Source organism: Eumetopias jubatus, unplaced genomic scaffold (assembly GCF_037043125.1).
Source record: "Eumetopias jubatus isolate StellerSeaLion01/CBP00866 unplaced genomic scaffold, mEumJub1_p1.0 scaffold_9, whole genome shotgun sequence".
NCBI classification, from domain to species: domain Eukaryota; kingdom Metazoa; phylum Chordata; class Mammalia; order Carnivora; family Otariidae; genus Eumetopias; species Eumetopias jubatus.
In genome coordinates, this window is record NW_028274815.1 from 12,184,375 (window position 1) to 12,205,751 (window position 21,377).

At 38.5% G+C, this 21,377-nt stretch overlaps 1 protein-coding gene across 1 annotated transcript in view; it reads right to left on the reverse strand.

Annotated features, from left to right (window-relative positions):
• NBAS (NBAS subunit of NRZ tethering complex) overlaps positions 1 to 21,377 on the reverse strand; it is a 351,301-nt gene that overhangs the window by 267,102 nt on the left and 62,822 nt on the right. The window contains exons 12-19 of the mRNA XM_028099384.2: positions 18,560 to 18,688; positions 8,830 to 8,893; positions 7,759 to 7,952; positions 6,293 to 6,550; positions 5,440 to 5,565; positions 2,141 to 2,292; positions 732 to 869; positions 395 to 473 (exon numbers count right to left, since the gene is read on the reverse strand). Of these exons, the coding sequence (XP_027955185.2) occupies positions 395 to 473; positions 732 to 869; positions 2,141 to 2,292; positions 5,440 to 5,565; positions 6,293 to 6,550; positions 7,759 to 7,952; positions 8,830 to 8,893; positions 18,560 to 18,688 (1,140 nt within the window). The remainder of the gene's footprint in view (positions 1 to 394; positions 474 to 731; positions 870 to 2,140; positions 2,293 to 5,439; positions 5,566 to 6,292; positions 6,551 to 7,758; positions 7,953 to 8,829; positions 8,894 to 18,559; positions 18,689 to 21,377) is intronic.

Genomic DNA, 21,377 nt, shown 5'->3' on the forward strand with positions numbered 1-21,377 from the left:
CCACTAGCAAATCATTAAAATGCATCAGAAATATTCATATTAGGATTATTAAAACCCAGTGCATACTGAAATTTAGTACTGGAGAAAGCTATATGCCATAACCTTAAAATCAAAATGTAAAATAAAAGTAAATGAAAAGGATCCTATATCTAGAAAACATAAATACACTGAAATGGCTAAAGCATTTCTATTTCCTAGACTAACACAACTTCTGCCTTCCACAGTCTCTAATTTTTACCAAAGCTGGTATGTAAGAGAAACTGCTTCTGCACAAAATGAAATTTTTCCTAAAATATAACTAGTTATAAAGATCAAGAATGTCAGATATTAGGGCAGCCATAGCATTTACAATGATGGACCGAATAAACATAATTGGTTTAAAACTAGTCCTTACCTCATATGTTGCAAGCCGATCTAAGTAGGTTAATAATTTCAGTCTACAACGGCAAAGTTCCCTTTGTTCCAGCGTTAACCTGTTGTGAATAGCTATATCAGGCCACTTATATTAACACAGAAGCACACTTCTCTACAAGTTAAAATAGAATAAAAATAACAATATTCCACTGAGCCCCAAACTGACGGAACAATACACAAAAGCACAAGGGTAAAATAATACTAACTGCGTTTGATGTAAGTTGCTAGAGTAATTCAGAGCAATTAATCCTCGTAAGGAACACACTTAAATGACTAGTTATTTTAAGGAAAGTACCAAACAGTCATAAATCATTTACTTTGCAAAGTTCACTAATTTAAGTAGTTCCCGTCTCCTCTTGATCTTCTCCTTTCTATTCTTGGCAGACTCTTCATCGGGTGGTGAAAGCTCCTCATAGGGGATACCGTCAATGTCTACTTCACCAGGTAATGTGAATCTGGAAGAAAAAAAAAAACCCAAAGCTATTAGTGAAAGCTGCATTCCCCTACTCTGGCTGATTTTATCACTACGTTGATTTCCACAGAAATAGAAAGAACCAATTATTTGAAAGAAAGCTTTTGCATTGCAAAGTGATTCACTCATTGTATCCACAGGATGAGCACAAAGTCATCACTAATTGTCACATACAAAAATTTTAAAATCATGGCAATGAAAACTACTTAGGAAAACATGTGAGGTTATACTCACCCAGTGTGAAATAGCCCATGAAGAAAATGTTGCCCAGAGTTTACAGTCTGAATCACTTCTACTTAAGGTTTTAAAATGGTTTACTTAAAAACATAAATAAATAGGGGCACCCGACTGGCTCAGTCGGTTAAGTGTCTGTCTTCAACTCAGGTCATGGTCCCGGGGTCCTGGGATCGAGCCCCATGTTGGGCTCTCTGCTCAGCGGGGAGTCTGCTTCTCCTTCTCCCTTTGCCCCTCCCCCTGCTCTCGCACGCATGCTCACTCTCTCTCAATTTAATAAAAATCTTAAAAATAAATAAAATAAATGAATAAATAAATAAATAAAAGTAAAATAAAATTTGAGGGGAACCTGGCTAGCTCAGTCCATAACATGGGACTCTTGATCTTGGGGTCATGAGTTCAAGCCCCACATTGTGCATGGAGATTACTTAAAATTAATTAATTAGTGTACAAAAAATAAGGTTTGAAAATGATAATGAAGGTCAGTCTCATTTACAGTACTTATTTATTAAATATACCATCACACTTATATCTTTAAAAAATTCCAAATGTCTAATGAACAATAGCTCTTGTCAAATTATTACTATTATTGACAGACAGTTGTGTGGTACTTACAAGTTTATGAAGTGCTTTCATAAAACACACGATTTAATCACTCTAATTCTCTAAAAGAGGTATGAGGCCAAGACAAAGTGAATGAAGCTCACACTTGCCAAGGGGTTGCTCCTGACTGGTAAGCACTCCCAGGTATGCGTCTTTAGCCCACAGCTTAGAAACTGCCAGCATCCGATAAAGGTTTGGACAATCTGCTCTTTTCTTAGCATCAAGCTATCATAGGTACACATATTTAACTCAAAGGAAAGAAAGCTGTGACCTCAGATAAGAGAAGCATTGATCGAAGGCAACTGTCTCATTACAGGTTAACCTAAATAAAGAAAAGTTTACCCTCTGCCATGTCTCAGCTTCAATGTTTTCACAAAGTCACCTTCCCTCTTGAATCCAAATCTTTCTGTGACCAACCTGCCATCGTGTGTTCCTTTCCCTATTGCTACCAGAGCCTCCAGGTCTGTGCCTTTCAATCCATACTGAAGCAGTTCCTTCGCAGCATCCACATTTTCGGGAACTCTTTCCAAACACTCATGAAGAACCCAGGATCGTTTCTTTATTTTGCTCTGGATACAAATACAAAACAGAGGCAGTAAAGAACCCAGGACATCTGATAACATGTGACAACTGCCTTCTAGAATCATAAAGTTAGACCTAAGGGGGTACAGCTACCTAAGCCCTTAGCCACAAGTAGCTTCTAGAGAAGCTCAACAGGAAAAGGCTAATTCCCTAATGGTGATTGGAATGGGATATAGAAAATGAGATTCCTACAGTTTTCTTTTTTTTTCTTCTAATGAGACACACTGAAACACAAAGCTCAGGACTCTTTTTCAGAAACATAAAAAAGATCTACCCAAATTTTTATAGCTGCTCGTTAGTTTGCATTTGGGCTATATAACAGAGCAGAAAAGCAAGCAGAAAGGCAAGATAAGATATGTCTTATTGTAACAAGCATGCTTCACTTTGAAACAAAACTAATGAGGCATAGCACATCAAAGTTCTATATTTACTTGCCTATGAGATGTAACATAAAGTGCAGATGATAATTTAATCATAAAAAGCCATGATATGCTATTCTTTGGAAAGACCAGGGGCCAATTCCTCCCTCCCAACTGCTTCCTCTGACTCCATTCAAAATCCCTGACTTGCCCTCTTCAAGAAAAAGTCACTGTGGTTTTAAGTTTTAAGTAAGATTTGACTCCTACTCTGTATTCCTTTACACATTCCATTCTATCAGTTCTTTCTTCAAATGTCAATGTCTTCAAATGTCTCTTAACTCATTTTCTCTTCTCCAGCTCTATGGCCTCCATACCAGTCCAGGTCATTGACACAGGACACCTGTGACATCTCAGGAGTCCCTTGTCCTTAGAAGGGTTTCCCACCAACACTCTCCTTCCATGCTAGTTCATCTTCTATACCATCTCCCTCGGTACCTCCACAGTCAAAAATCCACAACACTTCCCCATTACCCTAAAGATAAAAAGCCTAAGTCATCACAAGCCTTCCACATCCTCCAGAACCCAAGTCAATGTATCTTCTAATCATATTTCCCAAAGTTCATCACTGCTGTTGAATAGCTGATCCAGCAGATGCGTTTACTTACAGAGCTCATTTACTCATCCAAAAAATACTGACTAGGCGCCTAAGGGGGCCAGGTACTAATCTAGACATGAAGCAATGATTATGACAAATTCAGTCAATGCCACAGGTCATGCTCATTTTCTATTAATTTGCTTATACCATCTGTCCCATGAAGAATGCCTTCCTCTCTTCTAACTCCAGGATGCCTGCTCTGAAGTCTCTCAAAGCTGCTCAAAACGTCTTCACTCTATAGCCTTCCATAACCACTGGATCTAAAATGATTGCTACTTTCACTGGGTTCCCACAGCATTTTTCTGGAATCTTCTGGTATGGTTATTTATATTTTAGACATGAAGCTTATCTTCTCAGAAAGATTATAAGCTCCCTAAAAGGGAAGGCCATATTTATGCTTCTCCTGTACTCCTTTCACTTTCTCTCGCCTAGTGTTTTTACTCTTAATTGCCTATTTATTTAGCTGAAATAAGTATTTCTCCCAATAAAAAATGTACTTGCTTTGTCTCTCTTAACACCTGTCAACTCCTTCAGGGACCAAAATTGTCCTTTACTGTGTTGCAGAAAAAGCCCTGAATGGGTATACATAAACTCACACACTCACTGTCCTGAGCCACAAAAGAAGAAAGATAATACAGCTTTGGTGTTCTAATCTTCTAAAGGAAATACAAGCAACTTCTTCTTCTTCCTTTATTTCATTATCGCTCATGCTCTCTCTTCTCTGGTGTCTTACTTGTTAATAGTTTATTTTCTGAAATGGTTGAACTTCTTACAACTACTTGTGTACATGAATTTTATGGAAAAAAATTTTCATGAAAATTTCCCAACACTTCTTAGATGTTCCTAAATGCAAAAGCATTTTCCTTTTTAAATGTCACATGAGAAGCCATGCCCTCTTTAAAGCATGCCATAAATCCAAATGCATCCTCACAAAAGAGCCGAGGGTCCCAACACACAGGCTACGTAACAAATTTAACCCAGGCAGCAGGCAGCAGGAGGAACCCAGCTGTAAGATTTAAACAAAGAAGGAGAATTTGGAAAGCTTGATATGTCACTTATCTATTGCCTCTCAGCTTCAAAAGTTCTCCTCACTGCCAGTCATGGGATGGACAGCATTTCCATTTTGCAACTGACAGAATATCAAGCTTCGTCAAGAGAGGGCGCTGGAGGGCCACTGCAGAGGAAAGGCTCTGGTTTCTAATCCTAATGCGCTAAGGTTCTAAACTTGTTCCTATGGCTTAGCAGCCAGAAAAGCCTGTAGGGGACACCCAGAAGTGCCTGCTTCCCCCCTTACTCCCACTGAACACAACTTCCCACTGAATTTCAGCTGTTACTCCCATGGGCATATTCCTTCCCAGTAAATTTCCCAGACACATGCGCGGGGGGGTCGGGGGGGGGGTCTGGGGTCTTCCTAGACTATGCCCACCTGCCTACTAGGAACTTTTTCTTTTCAGTCCTGGCCATGGTTCCTTATCTGAGGTTTTCCGACCCCCAACCTCAGCTTGCCGGGGCACCCTAACTATAGGCATCAGCTTGCCCAACCATCCCACCTTTTCCTACCTGCCAACCATGGCAACTAAGAACCAGCCCTGGCCCAAGGCATCCCAAAGAACTCTTCCATCCAATGTGCCCCCAACTACTCCAAAGCTCAGTGAGGTCTGAATCCCAGCTCCCTTCCAAGTTTGTTCCCTTCTTGGGTCTGCTCCTTCAACCTTAAGCTATTCCTCAGGGTTCTGTTTACCCCTTTATAGTAAATCTCACTAGAAAATAATGCTCCATATTAAAACTTTCCCTGTTCAAATTACTAGGTGGTTTCTGGTTCCTGAGGGGACCCTGAATGATGGAGGCGAAGAAAGTAACTGAGGTAGAGGAAGAGAAAGGATTAGGCCAAAACCAGGTAGTTAGCTGGTTTATCAGTGCCTATCTGTTCACACATCTTCAGCACTAAAGTTCAGCTGAAAGGCCAATACACCCAGATAAAAGATAACTTATCCGTGTTGAATGAAACACACTTCAGCATCAGAAATGTCAGCAATATAAAATGCTCCAATATGAAGCCCTATAACAAAAAAATTCCATACATTTGAATTTTACCATGTTACCAAAATATTGAAACATACCAAGTAATTCTGGATTGAAGCAATGTTGACCGCAGACTTCCTCCACTGCCTCTGATACACCAGATCCGTATCCAGGCCGTAGGTCTGAGCTAGAGACAAGGCTTCCTCATACTCTTCACTTTCAATCTTGGCACAAGGAAATGGGAAGAGGAACGTTACATTACTGAGTCGTCCACACTGTCACTACAATGAGGTCACAGATGAGGATAATCCCTTCACTTCACAGCAGGTGATGCACTGCTAACTATTCTCATGCGCACAGTGGCACCGGAGGCCCACAGACCTGCTGGGGGGCAGACAGACCACGTATTCCTTTCCACACTCAACAGAAAGCTGAGAGACAGTTGAAGTGCCCACATTTATAGAGTAAAACAATGGCAGAACCAGGAAAGGAGTGCCGACAGCCCGAGTTCTAGTCCAGGGCCCACCGGGACACTGCGGGGACAGCACACATAACCGGAATGCTCAGCATGGATTCCATCTGCTCCCCAAGCAAAGCCCTGGCTGGAGAGCAGGCCCGCATTTCTTCCCTCCCCATCTGCAGTCTGAGCAGACAGCTGCGCTTACCGAGGATGAGGTGAGTGCTGAAGGCCACGGGAAGGGCAACAGAGACCCGGCTAAGCCACAAGTGGACAGTCTAAGTGAATTCATCTTTTATCCACTGTTGTCACCTTGACTCCTCAGGCACAAAAAGCCGGCACTATTTTCACAAGCTCTATCCCACTGATACGCCTGACATGTCCATGATAGGGTAATCCCTCTTTAAATTTCTGTATTAAGAAATTAGTTTTTTCCTCACTGAAATAAAATCTGGAGGCCTGGGAACTTTGGAAGTAATAGGATGCCCCCTCACCTTTCTCTGATAAAGCTCCTCCGGAGTCGTGGAGCGCAAACTCACGAGGCGGTAGTTTTTAGTAATGGCTCGCGGGCGTTTCCGTGGGGGTGCGAATCGCTCCATTTCCGTCACCAGATACAGGCCCTGTTGGATGTAGCCAAAGTAGCGAGCCCGGGCAGACACTTCCTGGTCAGAATCAGAATCCTCTTCCCCTTCTTCTTCATCTCCACCCCGAGTCTCCAAACGAGATCGTTTGGGGGCAAGTTTAATCTCACACTAAATGTAAAAAGGAAATGTTAAATCAGTAGTGAGGAAGTCAAGACAAGCTTTCGAGTCCATGAGAAAAATATTTTTAATTCTACTCTGGTTCATGCATGACATGAGCCACATGATGAAGACAAAGAGTAGACTTCAGAGGAACCCAACAGCAAACAGAATACCCATCAACAGCTCCAGAAATATCCATAGCCTTAGTGGCCACAAATCTCCAAAACTAAACCCTGTTTTCATCATGGCTCATTAATATGATCTCCCAAATATGTCTAGCAATTATTTTAGGAAAATAAAAAGAATGCTAATTCCTTCACTTCTGGTATCTTTGTAGCTGCTGTAGAGAAATAGGATTTTTTCATCTATTTAGAAAATGAACATGAAGGTATTTATTTGCTTTACTGAGAACAGCTCTCCTGCCCTCCCTCCCTTTTTTAAAAAAAAAAAAAATGTCTAACAGCTTCACAAACTTCTGAGTCTGAAAGCCTGACTGTTAAAGATAACTTTCATTCCCAGACTTAACGGAGTTGGCTTCAATTTTAAGCCATGGTTCTCATTTATCAAATAACATCTGTGGACTCAGTAACAAACTTTGAGGTAAAAAATACGTGTGAATCTGCACTAAAGTGAAAGCTATTAAAGGTCCTTACCCTTGAAAGGCCTAGAATAAGAATTTTTAATGACCAAAACATAACTTTAAATTACTAGCCTCCATTTTTGCGTCTTTTGACATGAGACAAACAAGCTTTCTTTACTAAGAAGAACCAGAATTTTTAAGTTCCCAAACTTCATGGAAATAGTTTGTTAAAGACCATATTTAAGTAGAAATACCTTTTATCTTTTAAGATGTCTAATCTAAGAAAAAGAAAACAAACTAACATGCCTGTGAAGAAAAAATGCTTTATAAAGAACAAAATGACTCCATTTTCCTCAGTCTTACAATGCAATTTTTTTAATCGACTAAACAATACATCTTTCTTACACTGCACTCAATCTCTGATTCCAATCACAGGTTTTTGTTTTTAAGGACAAGATTAGATAATGGGAGAGCTAAAATTTAAAAATCAAATGTTTAGCCGTACTTCAGTAAAAATAAACGGACAGCCATCATTAAAAAATAAATTAAATTTACATTAAAATCAGGTGTTTAGATTTTTGGTGAAATGCATGTTTATTTTCCAACACACCAGCTGCTCTAAAACGGAAAGCATTACCTCCAAACTTAAAAATCCTCCATCATGGGTAGCAGTGACTTGAGGTGACGGTTCGAACCACTCACACGATTTTCCCAGTAAATTCTTCAAAGTTTTCACTGATGAAACAGTCAAAGCACCAGAGCAACGAGCCAGAGTCACTGCGTTGGCTGCCCACCAATTTACATCTATCAGTGGGTAAAAGGACTCTTTATCTAATGGAGGAAAAAAAAAAAATCAATACAAGTCCATCCGTCAATGTGGCTTAAATACAACACATTTAGTCCAATGATCAATTTAAAAACCGTATTTGGGCCCTAAACATGTTAAATAAGAAAAAATAAATTGTAAGTCATCACCCAAATTTTTACAAAATGGAATTTATTTAATAAACATCTAAGTGCCAACAATTTACCAAAGTCCAAAATTCTAAGGACGCAGGAGTAAGTATGTTTAGGTCTTTCCACTTAAAAAATGAAGAATATACAGATAGTATCACCATTTTAAACAGAGTAAGCTGAAGGTTGGTGTGTACAAAGTATACATATCATAAGGGTTATAAAAGGTTTTAGAAAATGTTCATATATCCTTTTTCAGACAAACAATATGAGAGAATTATACTCTTAATAAAAATTTAAGACAGAAATATAATCATTTTCAAAGCTGATTTCCTCTTAAACTTGTGGAGATCAGAATCACCACCTCAAAATATGCCACTTTGATATAAATATTTTAAGATAAAGAAATTTGAGAAACCCAAAGTTCTTTTTGTCTTGTCACTTCTCTTAATAAGTTTATTGTTCCTTTGCCAAGATGCTGTATAAGTAAGCCCAATTTCCAAACAACCCTTGGAGTTAACTCATTTCTGGGTACTCCCATGTGTAAGCTCGATGTACACCCTAGAAACTTCTGTTTGCTCTTCTCCTGTTAATCTGTTTTGTGTTAATCTAATTATACAGGGCCTCAGCCAGAGAACCATGGAGAGTAAAAAAAAGATTTTTTTTCGTCCCCTATATATATCATCCATAGAGCACTTTTATTATACAATAGTAGTCTCTTAAGGTTTTAATTATCATATTTCATACAACTCACCTTTGATTTTTTTTCTCTTCTCAATAGAGAGTCTCCAATCAGGATTAAGTTCGTCATAGCCTGGCTAAATATGAAAAATATGCACAGGACTTCGAGTCAACAATGTAAGAAAATCATGAGAACATCATCAAGAACTATGGATTTTTTAAAGTCACAAAATACAGAAATGATGCTTTCCTTCAATCTTTTAATTATACCTAGCTGAAATCTATTCCTCTCAATAATCTTGCTCTTACACTTCAAATGTGCACAAGCAACTACTGTGACTCAATTTAATAAAGAAAATAGCATGCAGAAGAACAGTAAGACAGCAAGTATGCAATTAACACAAATGAGAGCAAGATACACTAACAGTTCTGCGCGCGCACACACACACACACACACACACACACTTACATTCTGAGAGGAGAACAGCTATGCCGTTGTAAATAACACAGAACTGGATGCAAGTCCTACGCCTACAACTTAATAAGCTGAGCAACCCCTCCAGGCCTTGGGCTCCCCAGCTCTGAGACAGGACTCTGCAACCCCCATGTTATCTCCAGTTCTAACTTCCTAGGACTAAAAATTTACTAAGTAAAAAAATACAACCATGCAATCCTCAAACCTGATCTATTCATATTCTAATTTCATGGAACATAATGCCATGCCCACCTCCTAGAATCTCAAATATCATAAAACAACCAAGATTAAGGCACTGCCATACACCCTCTTGGCTCATTGTTAACTATTTCATTTTCAGAATTTTAACAGTATAGGAAAAGGCCAGCAAAAAATCATTTGGCTATTTATCTGAAATCTTAAGCCTAAAAAAAAAAATGCTATATTACATCAAAATGTGCTTTTTCATCTAATGTAACAGAAAAAGCATATATGTTTTATTAACAATTTCTCAGCAGCTAACCCTTTCGAGTATGAAAATTAATACTTCTTTTCATGGCCTAAAAGAACTTTCTGATCTCCACTACTATGATAAATCACTCAGAGCAGTCCCTGAGAACAGAAGATATAATTCTTTAAACTTTATCCAAAAAGTTACCATAAAAGCCAAGAAATAGAATGTCCTGGTTTACTTTATCATAAAAAAGATAATTAACTTTCAAAGACTTAGAATACCAGAAGGTATGTATTAGTGAAAATAATCAACTTATTGAAATCTTATTTGATCGTTTATAGGGCACTTTAGCCATTTTCAGTCCCTCTGAATCATCGGTGTACATGTTCCCCCAGTACCACATGCACGTCACCACTGAGTTTATTTTTTTAAGATTTTATTTATTTATTTGGCAGAGAGACTAAGAGAAAGCACAGCAGGGGGAGCATCAGGCAGAGGGAGAGGGAGAAGCAGGCTCCCCGCTGAGCAGGGAGCCCGATGTGGGGCTCAATCCCAGGACACTGGGATCATGACCTGAGCAAAGGCAGACGCTTAACAACTGAGCCACCCGGGCGCCCCATACCACTGATTTATATGACAACATGTGTGCCTCCCTAAACTGACATTCTGAAGTACACTAGGGGAGCAGGGAGTAAAGCTTTAAGTCCCACAAGCAACAACAACAACACTGATAATTCAGCCTTAGGTAAATTTAAGTACATACAGATCACAATGAAATTTAAAAGAAATCTTCAAAAAATTTTCAGAAGAAATCCCTCAGTGGTATAAGTACGTTCAGAATTCAAGGTGAGCTTGTCTTCATTCAAGTAAATGATGAGAAGGCGCACCATGAACAAGCAGTACTAGTCTATGGGGGTCAGTCTCCAGACACTTTGGGACTAGACTGTTCCATGCAGATGGCTTAAATAATGGGTGTCCCTTGTGATTCCATGCCTAACCACAAGCTGAAGGTTTGTTCTTCTGCATCCACAGCTCTGTCAGTCATCCTCCTATTCCCAGATCCATCATGGTGCTCACCTGTCATAGGAGCTAAGTGCTGAATAAGTGAATGAATTAATCTTTTACATCACTGTACTCTAATGAGAATGCCTACGGTACAGGAAAATTCATTGACATAGTAGCAGTGTTCCTACACCCTCTAACAAGTGTGGTTTCTTCTGCTATTTAGTCCATGAATACTGTGCACTTACACTGTGAGAGAGGGAAAAGAAATCAGATATTGTAGGTCCCACAACTCAAGCAGGCAGAGAGCTAAGAAACAGATAAAATTTACTATAACCCAAGTTCAAAGTTGGTAACTACCCAAAAAGAGACATAGATAAAAGCACCAAGGGTATCAAAGGATGAAGAGATCATTTTTGAATACAGGCTTGAGAAAGCCGAAAGGGGTTAAAGAGGTATAAAGAAAGTGCTACACTTGGTGCTATCAGAGTGGATAAAACCTGGGCATGGAAGATGGGTGGAGGAAGACATTCCAGTCAGAGAAATATAACATGAGCAAAAGTACACAAAAGGTTAAAAAAGTACTAAATTTTTTCAGAAAACAAAAGAAGGTCAGAGGGTGGCTGGGTGGCTCAGTCAGTTAAGCGTCCGGCTATTGGTTTCAGCTCAGGTCATGATTTCATGGGTCCTGGGATCAAGCCCCACGTGGCGCTCCACACTCAGCAGGGAGTCCACTTGAAGATTCTATCCCTCTGCCCCTCCCGTCCACTCATGCTCTGTCTAAAGTAAAAAAATAAATCTTTTAAAAAAGTAGGTTCGTTTAACTAAAGCACAGGAATATCAGTTCTCATGATCTGCATTTTTGCTTGTCTTGGGGTTCTGGGGGAAGTGAGGGGTTCACAAAGTCATTTTTTGTTGTGGTTGAGCTAAAATTCACATAATGTAAATTAACCATTTTAAAATGAACCTTCAGTGGCATTAGTATGTTCACCGTGTTGTCACTTCCTTTTAGTTTCCAAGCATTTCTATCAATCCAAAATGAAACCACTTACCAGCAGACAGTTATCTCCCGCTCCTCCTCCCCTCAGCTGCTACCAATCTGCTTTCTGCCTCATATGGATTTACCTATTCTGGATGTTTCATATAAATGAATTTATACAACATGTAACCTCTTGTGTCTGGCTTCCTTCGAGTAGCATAATGTTCTCAAGGTACATCCACATTATAACATGTATCAGTACTTCATTCATTTTTATGGCCAAATAACATTCTATTGTAGGTATTTACCGCAATTGATTTATCCAGCCTTCCATTAATGGACATTTGGGTTTCTTCCGCTTGTGGCTGTTGTGAACAGTGCTGCTCAAACATGTATGTAAATGTATTTGTTTGAGTACCTGTTTTAAATTCTTCTGGATATACACCGATCTATACACTATCACCTTTGCAGTACACCTAGCAGATTCACTCTAGATATGTGCACTAAATGTTTAACTTCACAATATGTGCAAGTCTGATGAAATTATCTGCACAGCATATTTAAGAAAGAAGCCCAAACAAAATTCCAAACTTAGCTCTGCTTCAGGCTATGAAAGCCTGAATGAAAGAAAGCAAAGAAACAAAAGAAAAACACTAATTTGAAGGGATACATAAACCCCTATGTTCGCTGCAACATTATTTACAACAGCCAAGATATGGAAGCAACCCAGTGGCCACTGATAGAGGAGATTAAAAAAGATGTGGTATATACATATAATGGAATATTACTCAGCCATACAAAAGAATGAGATCTTGCCATTTGCATGGCAACATGCACAGACCTTGAGGGTATTATGCTAAGTGGAGTAAGTCAGACAAAGACAGACAAATACTATATGATTTCATTTATATGTGGGATCTGAAACACAAAACAAAGAAAATATAAACTGACTCATAAATACAGAGAATAAAATGGTAGTTGTAGGAGTGGGGGGAGATGGACAAAAATAGGTAAAGGGGATTAAGAGGCACCTCCCCACCCCCAAAAAAGCTGATATTCCTACTGCATCCCCCATACTATTCAAACTGCACCAGACTTACCATCCTTGATCCCTAAAAACTCTATGAGGGGATCCGCAATCTGTGCTATAGGCCGTGCTATAGGACGTCTGATATACACTCTGGAGGCTGGTGCTTTGAGAGCAGGGTCACCATGACCCCTATGAATGCACGCCAGGAGTACTCACTCCTGGTACCATGTTGTTATGTTCTGAGAAGTAACCTCCGTGTCACTCTGCTTTGTAGGACATGCTACCTTGTGTCCGAAAACAGCCCGAGGTGCCCCCATCTCATGGTGTAGCAGCAGCCTAACGGAGAATGTCCTAAGAATACACTTATAGATTTTGTACAGAAAAGCTATCATGGCTACTGCAATGTTTTCTTTGGATTTAGGAATTTAATTGTTGATCCTTTTTAATGGCTAGGAGCTAAATATAATGAAGACCCCGCATGCAACAGCATAAAAGCAACCTGTCAAATGTTTTTGTTTTTTTTTTTTCATTCCACAAACACTTATTAGTATTTAATATGCCAAGCTCTATGTTAGACCCCATGGAAGAAATGTATATTCAGTGTCTATTCTCCAGAAGTTCACAGTTGAGTGAAGTTGTGAAAACAGCTGTGGCTTGTATCAAGATTAATCACATTAACTGTCATCTTCCCATTTATCTTTCATTGATTGATCCATTTAACAAAATCTGTTCAATACCTACTTTTGTGTCAAAAAGCAAATAAAATTGTAGGAGAAATGAAACTTATCTTTCCTATTTCATCTAAGGAAGTACAAATAGAAAAATAATAAAACTTCTTCAGACAAAAATTAAGGCCAAAAATGAGATGGAAATATATAAACATAACATATGGGAAATGTTTGAAATGAAAAACACTTTAGCAATTTTACTATATTCCAGACATGAACAAAACTTAATACTCACAGATTTCTAGCCAGATGGAATTTCATATTGACAATGAAAGCTGAAGTATTTAATCAACTCAAAACTGGAGAGAAGTAAATCAGAATAGGCACTTCCACAACTACCTTTAATCATTAGATTTTAAAGAGAAAATACTCAATCACACAAAGCATATTATGAAAAACTAATAAAGTAGCGAATTACACGAAGAAAGCCCCAGATGAGCTGCATTCACAATTTCGTAAAAGAGTCTAAAAGGTTGTATAGGCAATAGTAACATTAGTTTCTTCTCAGGCAATGTTTTAGCTAAAACGATAGCTGATTGTACACTATATATTACCATGTAATCTATTTCAAACTCATTGGCTTGGCTATTCATCTCCTAGAACAGCCATAAGAAGAGGTAGAGCCCTGTCCTAGCTGGCTGACCCAAGGTCCCTTGACTACTGCTGGACAAATGAGAAAGGAGCACTGTTTAAGTTTCTCACCCAGTGATGAGTACATAAAATGACACCAATATATTTGGTAAATGACTTACTTATAGTTTCACGTTTCCAGGGTCTCGGCACAACGAACCACCCAACTCCGGAGGTGTCATTCACATAAACTGCATGGACTCTCTCCCTTGTTTTCTGTCACTATCATCGCTAGTGCCTAACTGGCCCAGATAAAAGTCAGCAGCTCTCAACACAAGGGCTACAGAAGATATGCTGAAAAAAAGGCTTAACCTATGAGGTCGGAGAACCCGAGCCCAACCAGAATCTTGAGTCTAACATGCAGTGATAAAAGTTTACTTCTTTTAGCACTAGTCCCATCTATTAAAATACGAAAACACTTGTCACTTTCTAGGACTGCAGTGAAGTAACTGAAATAGGTGACAATCACTCAGAGTGGACAGCCAAACCTTACTATACAAATGCTACTTACTCCCAAAGATCCTTCCCCCCAACTCCACCAAATGGATTGTGTGTCCTTCCTCTGAGCTTATCTTTTCATAATATTAACATGTTCCTTTATTGATTTGTTTATAATCTCCCTTGCAAGACTATGAACATCTTAAGGGCACAAGCACTGGGACTTCAGTGCATTTTCTACTCTGAAACTTGGTGAAGATTCAGTAAATAGTTGAACTCTATTATTTTATGATTATTATTACAAATATAGTTAACAGCTTACTCTTTATAGAACTGTTACATACAAGCTTTATAGCACTTACCATAGTACACTAGATTTCAATGACTCCCTTCATATAGTAATATCCAAACCCAAAATGTCCAATCCAAGTTGATGAACTCCCAGGATATAGGTGAAAGACTCAAGCAAAGTAGTTGTTCTAACTCTTTTCGCTGAACAAAGAGTTACCACCCTCACATAATCTCTCCACACATCGTAAGTACTGTATCTATCTATTGTAAACTTAAGGATTTACCAGTGAGAAGCCATGCCAATTATTTACTCCAGTTCTTGGGTGTACACACTAACTGGGGCTCAAGAGTTCAACACATCCGAGAAGGCTGAAGAAATCTGTGTTACAGTCACTGAGAAAAAGGATTTAACTCTATTCTTTTAAAGGTCAAACAAAGCCTAATTTAAAAAACCAGATAAATGTTTTTTCCACCTCTTTAAAAATGTATTTATTTTCCCACAGGGTCATGGATAGAGCATGTACAAGACAGTCAGAGAGAGATGAAACCCAATCTCAACTCTACTGCTTACCTGACTTGCTAAGTAACCCTCGGACAAAATAAGTGCTCAATAAATAATAATGGAGGCTATTATTACAGCAAATTTTGCAGAAGCTACAAGAATACTGTCTACATGAACCATGATCTTACTGAGCTACATAAGCCTGAAATGAGTGTATCAAAAGAAACCAGAGTGTTCTTCCTGTGAAAATGATGAAGCCTCATAGGCATTTGTCTATCATGGAATAATGTTTCAGAAAGAATAGTAGAAAGGGTTGGACAAAAGCAGGGAGCAGGGAGAGGAAAGTTCAGGAAGCAAGTGTGAAACAGCATCATCATCAGATGAGAAAAGATGACAGGTAAACAAATCAGTTTGCATTTTGACCATAATCTTAGAATTTTAAAGAAAAGATTATATGAAATTAAATTCTTTGTGTTTTCAACTGTGGACAAAATTTCTTCTCAGACCAAAATGAGCAGGGGTCTCGGAGCACAAAATCTATTCTAAATTATTTAGCCACAGTCTTTCCATGTGCTGAGCTACAGAAAGAAAACAGAGGGCCTGGCAGCCACCAGCCCAGGATGGGATGAAATCTAGAATGAGGTGGTGTACTGAGCAGCAGCAGAAATAGCCATAAAGGTAGGATTAGGTTTAGTAATTCTCACTAAGCCACTGTTCCATCAGCAAAGGAATCTACCACCTGCAAAATGTCCATGGTAATGGCAACCAGGTCCCTGGTTTGCAGTTTTGTGAGTCCTCAAACCTGTTTTTTCTCTAGTTTGCTCAGGCATTCAAGGGAATTTATAGCAACCCAATCTGAAAAGACAGATATATTACCCTAAAAATTGGTCAGTTTGTAATAAAAGATATAACAAGTTGCATCAGTAGATGGTCTCTGTAGACTGTTTGGGGGGGTGCTAACACAGAGCTAGAAGAGGTAAGATGGAAGCTCCCTGGAGTACAACAGAAGGATCCCTCTACAGCATAACACAGAGCTAGAAGAGGTAAGATGGAAGCTCCCTGGAGTACAACAGGAAGGTCCCTCTCCAGCCATCCCTGACAAACTACCCTTCTACACTCTCAGTGTAGAGGGCACCAGGGGGGCTCAGTCGTTAAGCGTCTGCCTTCGGCTCAGGTCATGGTCCCAGGGTCCTGGGATCAAGCCCCACATCGGGCTCCCTGCTCATCAGGAAGCCAGCTTCTCCCTCTCCCACTCCCCCTGCTTGTGTTCCCTCTCTCACTCTCTCTCTCTCTGTTAAATAAATAAATTAAAACTTAAAAAAAATAAAAATAAAATGATAAACTCTCAAGGTAGAGTTCAAAAGAGTCTCCCTGGGACAATACTGGAGACCAACTTTTGGCACGAACTCATCTCTTTACACCATAAACTTCTTCCTCCCTTCCTGCCCCATTACTTTTCTGATGGCATTTTCCAAATTACTGAGATATTTAGAGTTATTCATTCAAGATTTTTAAACAATTTTTAACTCTTAGTACAATCATTATAAAAATCTAATGACTAACATTAATGAGCTAAAGAGTAGTTAATTAAAATGATATTGATTGGCAACTAATGACAAAATAATGTCTAACCAGTTAAAAAGTTGAATATATGCTAATAAGGACTATAATAAATTCAATTTATCCTTGCAGGTAAAGAAGGATATCCAGAATTTCAGTAAACATTAAGAGCATACTAATGAATTTTGCCTAAATAGCCTTTGCACTACACACATATGCCATTCTGGAATATTAACAAAATAAAATACTAAGTGTGCCTTGAACTTCATCAGTATTTCTATTAAGTGAATGAAATAATTCAAGAAAATTAGTAAATTCAAAAAAAATTGCCCAAATGTAAAATTCCACACATATAATACAACAGGGTATTCCCAAATGACAAATTTATCACTATACGTCAATAACCATGACAAATACATGGTACCTTTTAGATCAATAATCCAGTATGCATAGCTATATTTGTTACACAAATGGTTTTAGAGTTGATCCACTCCACTTCTAGAAGGAAGATATAAATCAAGGTAGCTATAAATTCCAAGGAGAGAGAGAGAGAATGTTCCTTGTATTGAGTCACTGAGGTTGAAGACTGAGGAGCGCCTCTTCTATTTAGAACAAATCTAGATCTAGTGAGATAGAGTGCAGTAGACATGTGGAAACCAAATTACATTCAAGGTGAGTAGGAGCTAGAGGGAAAAAAATCTTCCCAAACTTGTGCATAAAAACAAAAAATTGAAGAATAGTGAAAACAAATTTAAGTCTGTGAAAAGTGTAAGAAAATGCCAAGCCAGTTTCTCTTTCCCTCTGCTACTCTGGGAATAACCAAACACCCTTTGATTTTCAAAATTCTTTTAATAGCTCAGTTTAACTGATGAAATGACATTAAAAAGAATTCTGAAAAAGGTCATCAATCCATTCAGACCATTCAGGGCATAGGCTCCAATCCTGGAATCACAAAACCAACCACTAAAGCTGGTGACAAGATATTCTTATGGAAAAGGGGTATGGGGAAGTGTAAACCTTAAGTGCTGAAATGCTAAATAGTCATCAGAGGAGTAAAAGATCTAGAACATAAGTTGTATCTAACTGGGAAGATTTTTCTTTAAATCTTCACTCTATCACAATACACAGCCCATGAGGATTTTAGATTATAACAGATATTGAATCTGTTGCTAAACAAGTGACATTGCTCATTCTTAAAAACTGTCATTTCAAGACACTAAAAAATTAACAGACTGTAATCTTCACTATCTACCTTTTGAGTAGATAGTAACAGGACTCTTACCCTTTTGAGTGAAGAGAAGGTAACTCCCTTCAAGTCTTAAGCCTTAAATAAGCCCAATATTATATGAGTGTTGCAAGATGTGGGAAGAATTGTAACCCTTTTAGAATACTGACCCTTGGAAGCCATCATATTAGTTGACTATTGCTACAAAATTAATATCTTCATTCTGTATTTTTATAATGAGAAAAAGAGAAAAGAGGAGATTTGGTGGACAGAGTACACTCTGTATACAGAGTGTATTGCATTACAAATTACAGTCAGTACACAGTGCTACTCTACTCTAAATTTATCCTACTATATTGATAATATTCGAATATAACTAAAGCTTTCGCATGATGTGAATAAATAATAGCTGTGTGCTACAGTAAAATATCAACCAAATGAAATTAGTATTGTCAGTATGCACCCTTAAGCAAGACTCATTCTTAGAATGATAATAATCAAGAGACATACCTGCTCATTTTGATTCCATTCCCCTTGCTGCTTCAGAGATGGAATGGCCCAGATGCTTAGTTTCCCTGAGAAGTGAATGGCAGCAAGGAGGGTCCCATCTGGAGAAAGGCTCATCTTAAAGATGCCATCCTATATAGTAATTATATTACATTAATGTCAGATCAAGGAACTTGTAGCTGAATAGAAGTAACCTCCAGAATTTAATAACACTCTTCAGGGGGTGACATGTCATAAGTGATCTCTCATAATTAAGGGTTCCAACAACTTTATAACACTATAATGTGCTCCAGCATAAAGAAACAGGACTCTTACCCTTCAGGAGTTGTTTTTTTTTTTTTTTTAATCTCTTTTACAGTGTTATAATTTACATATAACTGAAAACCCAAATATGTGAGCATTATAAAAATACTCTTATATCACACATCAATTACCATGAGTTCTTATTAACTTTTATGGGTTGATATTGACCAGACTGTGAGTTTCCTGAATTTAGGCTCCACATTTTCACAAGATTCTGTATGTACACAATGTCTGGAATATTCTACCACAAACAGGTCACAGATTCATGCTGTGTGGACAAAAAGAAAGGGACAGGAGGAAGAGAGAGTTGGCAGAAAAGAGGGTCCAACGGTGAGGAGAGAAGAAGGCAAAGGGGGACACGCACTCCTGCACTTGAGGAGCACTAGGAGTGTTTATTGTCCAGATCCCCTGGTAAATCTGAGGAATCTAACTGTTGCTACAGAAAAGAGAAACTTTGTAGTGCACGGATTTCATATGGCCAACTCAGTGTGCACAGAGTCCTACGTGTCCAAACAATCGCTCAGTCCTTTCCCAGTGAGAATACCAGGTTGCTCAGTTACCACAAGAGAAACCACACAAGCAGAAAGGTCTCCTGCCTATTGTCTAAGAAGAATCAGAAGAATCAAACAAACACTAACTGACATCTAGTGCCCATCAAGCATTTATTAAAACCAGGGTTTAAGGTAGTTTACCCACAAATAATAAAACAGACCCAAAATGAGGGCCTACAACCGTATTTGTCCTTAACATTTAGAAAACTGGCAACACAGGGCCCGGCACCTCCAAATGGCAATGATCAGGTGGGACTGGGTAGCATACGTACCCTTCAAAGGGTCAGAAACTTTCCAGTTAGCCAAAGCCCCCATCATTCTTGGTTATGGCCCAAAGATTAAGGCCAAGTATCAGCTATAGAAGTAAAAATTAAACATGACTATACTAAAAAAAAGAAAGTATGCCTGGCTCAATTCACCACATTATCTACCTGGTCTCTATAGACACAAGAGTTTAAGTCCTCAGGTCTACAATGACTAAGATATATTAGCCATCCAAAACAAACAGAACGATTTCAGAAAGTGAGAAACACTGCTGGATGAGTAGACAGATGAAAAGATGAGTATCCTCTAATCTCCTCACCAAGGAGTAAAATCACTTTAGCTGGATATAACATGTCTAGCCCAGAATGCCAGAATTAAATGTAAGAAATTATAAAATACAGAAGCCCAAGAAAGAGAAGCAATGAAAGCAAAAGCACGTACAGCACGATGTTAAATACACCCCATCCCCTCCTCTGTGATGGAAAGGTCAGGAGCAGAAGATGAAGAGCCTGGCATCTTCCATTCACAACTCTGGTCAATAAGCTCCACGGTTTGGTGTAAGGTACACCTCACAAGCATAGATTCTCATTAGCTAGAAGAACTCTCCCTCATCACTTGAGAGTTTATAAAGAAAGAAACTGAAGACCGCAAGGGTTAAGACACTTGCTGAAGATCATTCAAGTACAGACCACAGAACCTGAGCTAGATGCATCTTCAATCCCGACACAGGTCACTTCCACCGCACCATGATCACTGCCCTCCCCTGGGTCGTAGCTTTTCCAGGAGCCACAGGTATGCTCCTCAGGAGAAGTAATGGTCAAGTACACTTAACTGTTTTTCTCACCTACGTAATTAGTCACTAGTGATCTGGATGAGCACTCCCAGGTATTACAAATGCTTCATTAACCAACTCCCCTAAAAGTGCTCTGAAAGCAAATAGGAAGTTTATGAATGTCTTTAACAAACAAAAAGTATACTGAATAATGTGAAGAATTTAACAATAGCATTGTGACCTAGAAAACACTGAACAAATATGCTAAATTATCCTTTGTTTTAATCCTTCTCCCCCCCTTTCCTTCCTTTTCTTTCTAGATATTAAGCAGTAAATATATTAACTAAAATATTACCACTTGCTTTTTAACCTGGTGGGTTCTTAAATCCCCTTAGTTTTATTTGATACTATGATATCCACACTGCAAACTTACCATTCCTTTTCCTAAGCATTTTGTTGTAGAAATCTGCACTTACACAGACACAAAAGTAGAAATTATAGTACAATGAATACCCACGGACCCAACAACCAGCTTATAAACAAGTATCAACATTCTACACTTGTTTCATGATTCCTTTCCAAGTCACTACAATATTCTTGGGAATTTTTTTTTCCCCTGAAGTGTTTTAAAGCAGATCCATGTACTGCATGGGCACTGGGTGTTATACGCAAACAATGAATCATGGAACACTACATCAAAAACTAATGATGTAATGTATGGTGATTAACATAACAATAAAAAATTATTAAAAAAAACTAATGATGTAGTGTATGGTGATTAACATAATATATAAAAAAAGGCAGATCCCAGACATGAGCTGTATATACATTTCTTTAAAGTCCCAAGTTACCTGTTTAAGTTTCATATATACCCACAGTGAGAAGATACAGTTACCAGTAGTAATTGAATTACAGCCAGTCAGCAATAGAC